This window comes from Anabrus simplex, chromosome 2, assembly GCF_040414725.1.
Source record: "Anabrus simplex isolate iqAnaSimp1 chromosome 2, ASM4041472v1, whole genome shotgun sequence".
Taxonomy (NCBI): domain Eukaryota; kingdom Metazoa; phylum Arthropoda; class Insecta; order Orthoptera; family Tettigoniidae; genus Anabrus; species Anabrus simplex.
Window position 1 is genome coordinate 664,671,049 of NC_090266.1, and position 12,323 is coordinate 664,683,371.

Here is a 12,323-nt window from a genome sequence, read left to right on the forward strand (position 1 = left end):
AATTTCTCAAATCATCTCCTATAAAAGTGAGTATGTTGATGCATTGGCAGAAATCATAGCTAGCAAGACAACTTCAAGTTCCCCATTTCACAAACAAACTAAAACTCAGAGGTAAGTGGCCAGTTAAAATGTCTAAACTTAAAAAAAGATGTTTCAACTGTACTTGCTGCTCTATTTTATGTAGGCGCACAAAGTTCTGGGATCAGTGAATATATGATCTGTGATAAAGTGTGACCATTTTGAAGCTACACGTAACTTCAGGTGATTTTTTATTTGCAGGAGAGCTTAAAGACAAAATCTACAGGATTAATTCTTGTACATAAGCAGAGCTGGAAACGTGCAGTAATTGCAGCATGTCAACTGTTTTAACCGTGGTACAATGTCTGTATAGGCACTTACACAGAACATTTTGAACATGTCCTATGAAACATAACTCTACCTCTAACTATATTAAGTCATTACTTCTGCCCACAGTACAGTAGCAAGCTAACACTTACCTAGTCGTCAGCAATGTGAGCGATTTTAAGGGTTGTACAGAATACTCGCCCCTAATGGTGATAATAGATGCTTGGGACATCTTTGATAGTAAACCATGCATTTGTAAAAAAGATAAAGTATTGCAAGGTCTGAAGTAAGTGTAGAATTACAATTGGTTTTTTTTTTTTCAGGATTGGAATAGACATACAACTTATAAAATTACACCAGCCCAGAATTTGGGTCAGGTGAATGTGAGAAGGACTACACACAGGATATTGACCATTAGGCTCAGATCTCCGAATGATATTTCTTCCAAGTCCTCTTGATGAGTAGATTGAACTGCTCGATTACAAAGATAGGTATTCATTCAGAATATTTATTTTAATCTATTGCTAATTCTTCATCCCTACATCCAATTTCTGCAAATAAAGACCTGTTTTATTAAAATCTTCTGAACCATAATTGTTCTATCACTTAAAATTTAATTTCTATTTGTTTTATGTTGCATCAACACAAACAGGTCTTGTAGCGATTATGGGATACAACAAGGCTAGGACTAGAAAGGAAGTGACCATGGTCTGGTGTGAAAATGGGAAAGCATGTTAAACCATCTCCAGGGCCACTGACAGTGCATTTCAAACTATCCCCCAAATGCAAGCTGACAGCTACATGCCCCAAACCACATAGCCAATTAGATCGGTACACTTAAAACATCAATCTCACTATAATAATCCCAACAGTTTTCCTGAATTCCAAACCAGAAACTGTAAAATAAATTATTGATGTGGTACCATTACGCTTCTGAAAGTGATGACGAATGTTCTTATGTTGAAATAATTAACTCCGGACAGACAATCCCGCACTACTTCAGAAAACTAGCAAGTTTTTTTTCATTTCCAACCCTGGTAATACAACCCTTCAGGCATACACCAACCTCATCCCATTGTGCTAACTTATGAAGTGGGTTTTATATTCTTATTTACAATGATATTAATGGTATCACAATCTTATGCAAGTTAGCTCTCCAGAATACTGCTAGATCGCAGAGTGGGAGAGGGATATTCGCATTCCTGCAAAGCACGAACCAAGATATGATAAAGTAGCTCTGATGTACAGTATAACCACTATGTTCAGGGATAGACAAAATGGCTGGAGAGCAGCACAAGTTAACTTCAGCAAGAAGTAAACAGGACAATACTAAACTGAATATACCAGTAGGGATTGACACACTGATAATACAGAAGTTGGTAACGCTAAGAAATTACTTGGCTCGGTGAAACAATCTCTCTAGCTCATCATTCTTTCAGCTCAGAGACTCGCTTCTTGGAGGTTAAGGGTAACCACCTCTAATTGTGGATGATATTTTTTGTTATATCATAAAATAACAAAATGGTAAGACCTGGAATACAGAATCTGCTTCAGGTAATTACACGATTGATATGTAGAAGGAGTGAGAGGTGAGGAATAGAGAAGGCATTATAAAGTCAGCATGTGTATTTTAATATTACACAGCTGAAAAGGAGAAAAAGAAAAATGACAATTGTTGATGATAATAAACAAAATTTAAAAAAAGATTAAATTCAAAACTTTTCTTCACTACCAACCAGTAAGCATTCTGAATTAAAGTTAAATTATAACAATACTCTAAGAGAAAACACTCCTTTGCTTAATATAGCACGAAAGTGGTTACTGATCCTTGCAATTCTAATTATGACTAGTTATCAACAAACACACACACACACACACACACACACACACACACACACACACACACACACACACACACACACACACACACACACACACACACACACACACACACACACACACACAGAGAGAGAGAGAGAGAGTGTGTGTCCTTTTTGAAGCCATTATGTTTCCAACTAAAGTTAATCAACTGATCTGCCCTCACTTGATACTCTCAGACTTCAGCAGCTTCCAGATACTTTGGTGATACACGATACTAATATTTCAACAATATATATCATGCATTGTCCTCAAAGAAAAATATTTTACCTCCCTATATGCAGACTGAAGTATGCATGACATTCAATCAGTTTGTCATGAAGTTCACAGTACTATGATTAAGTATCTGGATGCAACATTCCAAGGACTAAGAAATGTTACACAGCCTTTTACTATAGAAGGCAGTGTAGTGATGCCTCGCCTCTAATATGGACTTGAAGTGGACAAAATCTTATATATATTATTAACTATGGATACATAGAATATCTGAGTAACACCAAACATAAGCACGGTCCTTTATCACAGAGGAAGAAACAAGAAATAACTGAACTATTTGTAGTTTCTTGCAAGTATGTGGGTATTTCCTCTCTTATGTACATGAAATCACAGAAACCATCAACCAATAATGGATTTTGGTATGATGTGTAATACTTTCAAATTTGCCTCTTCACCCAAGATAGTCATTTTAAACCAAATATAGAATGCCTATTTGTACTTCTTACTGTATATTACATGAACATGTAATAAGCAGGATCCCAAATGTGCATATGAAGCAGTAGGAAGTAGTTGGTTGTCAAATTAATAGAACTAATCCTCTTTCTAACCAAGAGCAATGATACAATCTTTATTTTTAATACAGGTAGTAAATTTATATAAATATTTAATAACATCCCAAATTTTAACTATAGAAAGAATTACAGTCAATTTTTAATTACTAACAACCACAGTTATGCTTCAAAAATATTTGCTGTTGTGGGAATAACACTACACCAATTATAACATTCTTTTACAATATAAATAAGGACTTACTCCAATCTAATGTCACCTGATTCTTGGTTTTATGTTATTCATAACAAACACTTATTTTGTTACAATTATGTAACAAGCCATGAACTAAAACTAAAGTTATCCTTAACCTTGCTTAGTAAGCAAATTTCAAAACCAAAACTGTTTTATTGCTAATTACAAGAAAGGTTATAAAAAAGTTGACTGTACATAAATTATGAATTACACGTAAAACTTAAATAATAGTTTTTCTCTACCTCTATAAATGACATTTACAGTAATATTTGGACTGGAATCCTTAAATAATACCTAAAGTTTCAACACCCAATGGCAGGCAACTTGGTGTATAAGTCATCATAACTGCTCATATCACATTCATACTGCCACAATCACACGTATCAATAACAATAAGAATAAAAATCTTAAGTTAGGAAATAGTGATAGTGCAAGAGTAGTGATCTGATACAGCATCTGTCAATCAGCATCACTGCTATGGAGGAGCTATAAAGCTACACATGGCCATGATGGATTGGATGGTCACATCTCTTACAAGAAACCCCAGGCATAACATTATCACTCAAAGCCTTACACTAGCTGCAAAAGCTGCATTATGAATTTGGCAGTGAATGGCAGCAAGCAAAGTAGATGGGAAATAAAATAAAATCTGATGAATGTAATTGGATCACAGGTATTAGAAGAATAGTGTTTGTAACAAAAACAAACCTGAATATCTATAGAGAAAAACTAGTCGCATCGATTTCCATTAAATTTCCATCATTTAGTTTTTCATTTATTTATTATTTAGAACATATGCAGCATCTTATAAACAACAACCGTCACCATATGTTGCTGATGATGATAATAATAATAATAATAATAATAATAATAATAATAATAATAAAAATAATAATAACAACAACAACAATAATTAAATTACAGTAAGATTTAATAACGAAAATAACACTGTCATGCAAAAAATAAATGAAAATATGTTTTTATATCAGCTTTATCAGTGAAGGTTAAGAAAATCAAACTCAGATTCTGTAAAGCACATCCACATACAAAACAGTGGACCACTGATTAAAAAACAAAACAAAAAAACTAAAAAAAAAAAAGGAAAAAAGAAACTAAGAAAAATGAACCTAAGTCAACCATCATGCCAACATTCGATCCCAATACTTGAACGAAGCATGCCACAAGACAACATTCCTAACTGCCATTCTGCCTTGCTGGTTGTTTGAAAAAACACAAGTTGCAAGCCAATTCTCAGATCCTGTGTGATGTATATGGAAACATACACACATAAGTATACACTTCTATGCATATACTGAAATAAGTTGTACCCCAAGGAGTTTAACAGTGTATAGCGGAATCAAATAACTTCAGCACAAGCTTTGTAAACTGTCTTTAAGAACTTCCACTGAAATCAGACTGAAATATTTTTAGTCTTGTGGGCAAAAAGCAGCACTGCACGCCTAGAGATTCCAACAAGTCATATCAAAAATACATTTCAAAGTCTCAACAGACAACATTTTACAAGCATATATTTATTGAACTAAATAGTAGAGAACAAAGGTAAAAATATCAGTTTTTTTGAACACGCACCTTGTTTGGTTGACCTTTATTTCTTGATCGTAAAAGCAAAACTTCTTCATAGTTGACCAAAAACCATGCAGAATTAGTCTCAACTGCTAAACGAGAGCATTGATGTACCTTCAAAAAAGGTATTTGCTTGCTTGCTGTACTTTCTTTACTTTTTCATTTCTTTCTTTTTAAAAATTTATGTTTGCTTTCCACATGCAGCATGGGATGGGGGTACCTGCAACACTGATGATGTGGACCAAGGAGGATGATGAAAGGATTGGTAGGAAAGCGGCATAGATAGTGGTGTAAAGAAAGAAAGAAAGAAAAGAAAGGAAGAGAAAAATAGAGTAAAGGAGGAGGAATCTTCACATGAAGGGAGTGTAATGCTAGAACATAAAGCAAGCACTAGCAGGAGATAAGAGAAAGTGGCTAGAAAAATAAGTGTGCCCATTCAAGATACAAGAATTAAGTTACATCTGGTGCAAATACAAACAGTAGAAAACCATGCATTATTAGTAACTACCTACCTGAGAAAAGATAGGAAATATCCTATTCAAAATATTTAAATGCTACACAAAATTAGGTGGAATGGAAACAAAATGGTTTAACAGACACAGATACCCTACAGGGAATTTGTTATACAGAGGTACAACATGACACTGAAAGCATTTACCACTCAGTGGTATAGAGACCATTGGTGAAGCCCACAGGATGTTGAACCCATAACCCACAAACTAATAAACCAGAGCAACAGGTAGCAATGGGTAGCATGGGCAGCCAGTGCAGCAGTGTACATGGGTTTGGCATGCACTGGGCATCCGACCATGGTCTAACGTGCGAGGAACACAGAGAGAGAGAGAGAGAGAGAGAGAGAGAGAGAGAGAGAGAGAGAGTGAGAGAGAGAGAGAGTGAGGGGGGGGGGGGGGGGGGGTAAAGATGTGTGAGAGACATAGCAGTGGAACTGGGCAAGTAGAAAGGAAAAAGCTTGTCATCTTGTGGGCTCCACGAGGTTCGTAAGTAATGCAAGCGGACAAGAAAGAAAGTAGGAAAGCGGCTTACAGCTTGGTCAGTGGAGCTCTTGCTGTAGGGGACCGGAATCAAACGTTCTTGCAACTCACCACCTATCACCTTCAAGAGTAAAGGGTTACATTGGTCAGAAAACAGTACCAAATGTTTCTAACTGAGATGATTTATTGTGTAGGAAGTAAGGTAAGGAAGGTCACAGGAACTAACAGTAATAAGGTGCTTGATAGATGTCTACAGCCAAATCTTGAGGTGGGATGGAAACAGTGGAGACAGAGTGCTAATACCTTCAATAAGAGACTGATTGTAAAGAACCCATGCCAAGCAGTGAAACAACCACATCGTGCGCCACCTCTTGTTCGAGCCGACTCTATCAAGAACGGACGAGCACAGATCATGACTAAATGCTCAACCCCTAGAACTCATGGTACAGAATAAATTTAATTGCTGGAATTGAAAAAAGAGGCATTAAAACAAAGATGATGAAACAAGTGATTTTTTGTCATAAACACTTCTGTAACTACATAGAAAAGTGAGAATAAAAATAATAATAATAATAATAATAATAATAATAATAATAATAATAATAATAATAATAATCATAAAAAACAACCATGTATATACAGACCTAGATCATTGTATCTGTGTGAAAAGTGGAAAGAAGAAGAATATTGTGTATACCCAGGTTGGATGTTACAGAGACTACATACACTTAATTACTTTCATCAATGGGCAATGAGATGCAAGGTAGAAAAGGGAACATTTGGCAAGCTCTCACAGATGACATCCATTCACAGTACAACACTCATCTAAGTGAAAAGAAAAAAGGGAGGGCAGTTGGGGATGGTCTTGTTGCGGCACTCCCATCCCATATCAGAAGTTTCCAACCCAAACAAATCTTTGTAACCATTTATTTCAATCTTCTCTTTTTCTCTTCTTTCCCCACACACCCATGTGCTCTACTCTGCCCCACTCAACTATCTGCCACTCTATGACCTGGAGAGCAGTCTCTTCATTTAAAACCAATAAATGAGTACAGAACCCTCTTTTTGAATGTGCAATTCCAACCCTCCCCCCTATCCCATCATGAATGGTCATGTTACAGGGCAAGCAACTAGTCTACCACAGGCACAAGACATGCAGTGCTGTGATATGCTCTCCCCCATCCCCCCAAACCCCCTTGTTAGCACCTCAAGATAAGTATATTAAAACAACATAATACGTTTGTCTGGGATCTACAGCATCACCACCACAAACTTGCATATTTTTATATTATCTTACAAGAATCTCTGCAAGCTCCAACAACAAGCAAACAAAAAATTAAATGTGAAAGATGTAAGATATGAGATAAATACATGAAACTTAAACGAGCACCTACTTTTCTTCAAAGGAAATTAGATGCTAGTCTCATGTACCAGCTTGGGCAAGTCTGGGACCTGAGTCTGCGGCTGTGTACCATCTGGACCGCTGGTGCAATTCAATGTTTGTGGTGACAGATTCTGTAGGTGAGCAGGACTAAGAGGAAGGTATGGAGATATTCTCTGAGGATTGTTGTTCTTCGTGAGAGCAGCAGGAAGATGAAGCGAGTGCGGTGCTGGATGATGGGTTGGGTTAGCTGGGTGTGGGGACAGTGCCAAGCGACCGGTCGTTGGATCAGTACTCTGTGCGCTTCCCCTGTCGTTGCCCGCTGACGCCGGCACCAGATGGGGGTCCTCGGCAGGAGATACCATCTTCGGAAGCATCGAGGAATTATTGGTTTTGTCGCGGTCGTTCAGAGGCGACGGCGTTTTGACAGGGTCCTCATCAATGTAACTGATGTCGGACAGGGGCCGAGGGCCAGTGTGGCTTCGCGAGCTGCGCAAACTGTGTAAGCTGTGTAAACTATGTACAGAGCGGCGCTCCTCCAGATCTTCCAGTGTAGACTTGAAAGCCCTGATAACTCGCAGCTGCAAACACAGGGAAGGACAGTCATAAGGGGGGGAGGGCTCTACCCACACACAAATAGGTCTGCCATTAATTTCTTTTGTTTCTTAAGAAAAAAATCATTACCAGATGTTATAATGCCACACCAGACTAGCAGTCACACCCAATCAGCACATCAAAAAAATGGGTATGAACCTTCACTTGCTAGTCTACAAACTGCTAGTATTAACACAAATGTTATACTTCTAACTGGTGTCAGCAACTTTCCATGTAACACATGTTGTTCATTGATGTTAAAATATATAAATAAAAAATAATAAAGAATAGCATATTGAACCCTTAACTATAAAGTGCCATATGTTACTGATATTTCCTTAAAATTAAATATTCAGAAACTGCATAAGAAATAGGTATTTAGAGAAGCATGGAAAATAACAATGAAACACACAAATCAATGCTTATAAATATACACCTGGTATGAAAGAGTTCTAGTCATAGTAGAGATGAATCAAACTTTGAATGTTTTAAAGTGAGAAGTACATAATAAACATCAATGAACACCATAATTATTTTTGTAATTAACAGAAGTAGTTTCAAAACATTTCATGGCCAATCAAGGTTATGGTGAAGTAGAGATTAGAGGGAGTCGTGCACATATTTATTCTTCAAGTTGAAAAATTAAGTAAGTGAAAAGAAAGACTTCAATATCAGGTTACATTGGAAGGTGCAAAGCAAGTCACTGGGATCACCAAGAGGAAGATAACTGGGCCCTAGGAAGAGGAGGAGCTCCACTCATTCCATAGCATGCAGGCACATCCCAAGCTAGTGCAAAAACCCACAAACCAAACACCCCTCCAGTTATAGCACATATCAACACCTTTAAAATGCTTAAAACTTTTACACCCAAAGAAACTGGTAACAATCATCCACATCATTGTTAGCAAAACATTTCAATGACTGTTAAATACTAGAACTCAAAACAGATAAAATGAAAAGGGGGTGAGGTAGGAAAATATCAAGTGACAATCACGCACACGAATTAACATATGGCCATATAACAAAAGCTTTGAAGTTTCCAGGTTACGCAAAACATCCATTAATGCCCAATTATTCTTGCTAAGCACACCTATCACAACATAATCAGCCACTATCAAAACAGTAACTCTGGGAAGAGGTGAAGGGAATTGGATGTTTGCCCACTGTCTTCGACATCAGTACTGTATTCATTTCCCATACAATTTATGAGGGAGAACAGAAAAAAATCTTGCACATAATAGCAAGAGGATTATTTTCCATGTATCCTGGCACCTGAAGTGCTGATAATGACCTTATGTGAATGAAAGGTTGTCATTGTTTTAAAAGCCAGAACCCATTAAAATATCAGCCAGATAAATTCCCAACCATGACAACAGGTCTTAGGCGCAGAAAGGCTGACAGAATAGAGAAGAAGCAGAATACAAAACCACTTGGACTAGATTGATTACGTGTACAACATATGGCTAAACAAGTACAAATATACTGTGTGTTTGCGAGTATTAATATAAATGTGGTGAGTGAAAGAGAAAGAGAGAGAGAGAGAGAGAGAGAGAGAGAGAGAGAGAGAGAGAGAGAATGGAAGGACAGATACCAAAGAGAAAGCTTTGTGCAAGAAGCCATCTGTTATGTTGAATCAACTGCTTAAGTACTTCGAAGAATTTGAAGTAATCAGTCCATTCTCAGAGTAAGTTAGTGAGAGTGAAAGTGCATCCCATCCCAGTCTGCAGCAGTAACATGCACTGCTTCACTCCCAAATTCCCCATGCACCTTTCATAGCCCCTCACTGGCCGGCAGGACCAAATTCACATTAACATTACTGCTACAGACTGGTTCAATACTGGAAATTAGCATCACAATATTAATTTATGCCTGTTTGAAAGGTGAAACTGAGACAATGAAACACACCTTAACACATACTGCTTATTTTTTTAATAACTAGACATTACTAGGTTCACTATTTCCCACAGAATAAATAAATAAATAAATAAATAAATAAATAAATAAAGACAAGCACACTGGAAATAATAAAATAAATACAAAAGTCCAAAAGCAACAACCAAATGATCAAATAAAAAGGTATGCTAAAGAATAAAAGGAGCAAGAAACAGAAAGTTTACGATACTATAAATAAACAAACAAACAAACAAACAAACAAACAAATGCAAAAGGAAAAGAAAGAATTGACAAATATAAGAATAAGAGTACGTTTACAGTAAATATTCAACCAAAAGTTTTATCCATATGTACACAAAAAAAAAAAAAAAAAAAAAAAGACATCCCAACCTAAACCTAGTATTTCCAAGCATTCAGTAACAGGACTGGCAACAACATCTAATCTTCAACACTGGAACAGTCATGTTATCGCAATTACATAAGTTTGTGAGGAGGCAACGAGATACTCTCAGAGTGGTATAATTGTTTCCTCCAAGACAAAGGTGTCCATAAAGTGGTCAACAGTGGCAACAGACAAGACAATGTGCATATGGTCAAAAGCTGGGTAATACTGAAAGCATAATACATGTTAACTTGACAAGAGGTAACATCACATTTGGGATCGTGAGTGACATACGGTATCTAAACTAACGACAAGTTAATGATAGCAACGTAAGCTATAACCTTCAAGATATACTTTATCTAGTATCTATTCTCTACTGTCCATACACAGCAACAACACGACTGGCAACTACGATTGGATTCCGTCAGCAGAGCAGCTATTCGCAAGCAAATCGCAAGCAGTCATCTACAAGCTACCTCACTTGTTATGTCCCCGTCCCTAGACCATAGTTTCTCTTCCCGTTGAGACGGGCCCCCAAACCCTGGAGGGTTCGGTTCGCTTGCAACATGGATTGCTCAGAACTAGAACAGCCACGCCGTCCCCAGCCTCGGGAGGTTCAAAGGCTGCTTCGGCCACCTGCTCGGCACAGCACACAAACACTCAGATTGTACCATTCCCTTTTTCGGTTTTTACAAGCAATTCAATTGTGACATTTTTCCAAACCCAGGGGAAGATCAATACTGCCCAACATGTTCTTGGCTTGACTGGAAGATGAATTCTATCTGAATTCAATTCCGATGGAGCAAATCAAACCTAGCCAAGTGATGCTGCCGAGGACACAGGGCACTAACAGCACTTGCACATTTAGTTAAAATGAAATTAGGGAAGTTACAATTATTTAAAGACAAATTGGGATAATGCCCTACATGCAACAAAGCTCAGTCTATACAAGCACTGGCCATCAAGTGTGGTGAAACTGTCAATAACGTAATGCATTTGGGATGAATGAGGATCTGTTGAGCATCTATTCCAAAATTCAATGAACTACTTAATGAAATGGGATAAACATGATAAGAGCATCAAATCAATGACTTATACTATAGTCAATATCAAGGAAACAAGTGAAACCAGGGAAAAGGGCATTTCAATATTATGATGAAGGAAAAGGGAAAACCAGAATTTATAAGTACATTCAAATTCTTGCTGAACAGGGCATGGAATGCATACAGGGAATGGACATTTAGCTTAAGATCTAATTATCTGCAGACCAGGAAGAAAGTTACCTTCCTTAAGTGCAAAGGAAGAAAATAATTACATGAGGTTTTGCATAGAATAGTGCATTTTTCATGTATATTATAATCACTTGGTATAGCAAAAGGGAAATATAGGCAAGTAATGGTAGCAGGATTAACAGTCATATGACTGATTGTATCCTTCCAAAAGTGTGTGTGTAAATTATATTGACAAGAATTAAAAGAATGTGCATGCCTACGAAAGTGAACTAATACTGAATATTGTACATACCAAAGTCACTCACAAATTAGTGCATCATATATAATACACAAACAAGTATTCAGAAATAATTACTAGCCTACTCAATGAAACCTATACCTCAAATTGTCACATAAATCCCCATGCTTGTTACCAACTTGAACCGACAGCTACACAGATGATCAGCATATGGTTGGTTGTTGGTTGGTTGGTTGGTTGGTTGGTTGCTTGGTTGGTTAGCTGCTTGCACGATCAACTACAACATTTCTCAACATAGTGGAATCTGTCACAGTCTCATACACTGTGTGCATGTGATCACTTGCAACACAAGCCCACCCACCCACTCAATTGCTCACTCACTCACTCGCCACGCTTGCTGTCCGCTTACTCTCGCATTCACTCAGTGGCTGTATATGCCAGACCACTTTATGGAACACCAATTCTTGTTGAGAACAAATAATAAACAGAAATACAAAATCTGGAAGAAAAATATATTAGTTGGGGCCATTCAATCAAACATTTCTTAAAAATTTGTTTTATCTGATTTTCATTTGAACTCTTGCATCTTGCAAGAGATACTGGCAAACAGAGCAATTTATCTTTCTGAATATTACAACAGAAATTTGAATTTAAAATATATTGATGTAATAGACAACATACTTGAGGTACATTATAACAATTAAAAAAAAAATTTAAATCAGGCAAGGCCAAAGTACATTCTCATTCTAGTCCTACCTCCCCCACCTCTTAACATTATGTGGTA

The 12,323-nt window shown here is 37.1% G+C and overlaps 1 protein-coding gene across 8 annotated transcripts in view; it reads right to left on the reverse strand.

Annotated features, from left to right (window-relative positions):
* Nucleotides 1-12,323, reverse strand: part of PMCA (plasma membrane calcium-transporting ATPase 3) — a 1,641,549-nt gene that overhangs the window by 195,493 nt on the left and 1,433,733 nt on the right. For 4 of the 8 annotated variants that reach the window (XM_068226241.1, XM_067141186.2, XM_067141183.2 and 1 more), the window contains one exon: nt 5,804-7,781. The exons of 1 other annotated variant lie outside the window; for it this stretch is intronic. In XM_068226241.1, coding sequence (XP_068082342.1) covers nt 7,230-7,781 — 552 coding nt within the window. In that variant the 3' untranslated portion in view covers nt 5,804-7,229. Of the gene's footprint in view, nt 1-3,036; nt 7,782-12,323 lie in introns of those variants that run through there. 3 more of the 8 variants (XM_067141187.2, XM_067141184.2, XM_068226242.1) reach the window with 3 other exon arrangements.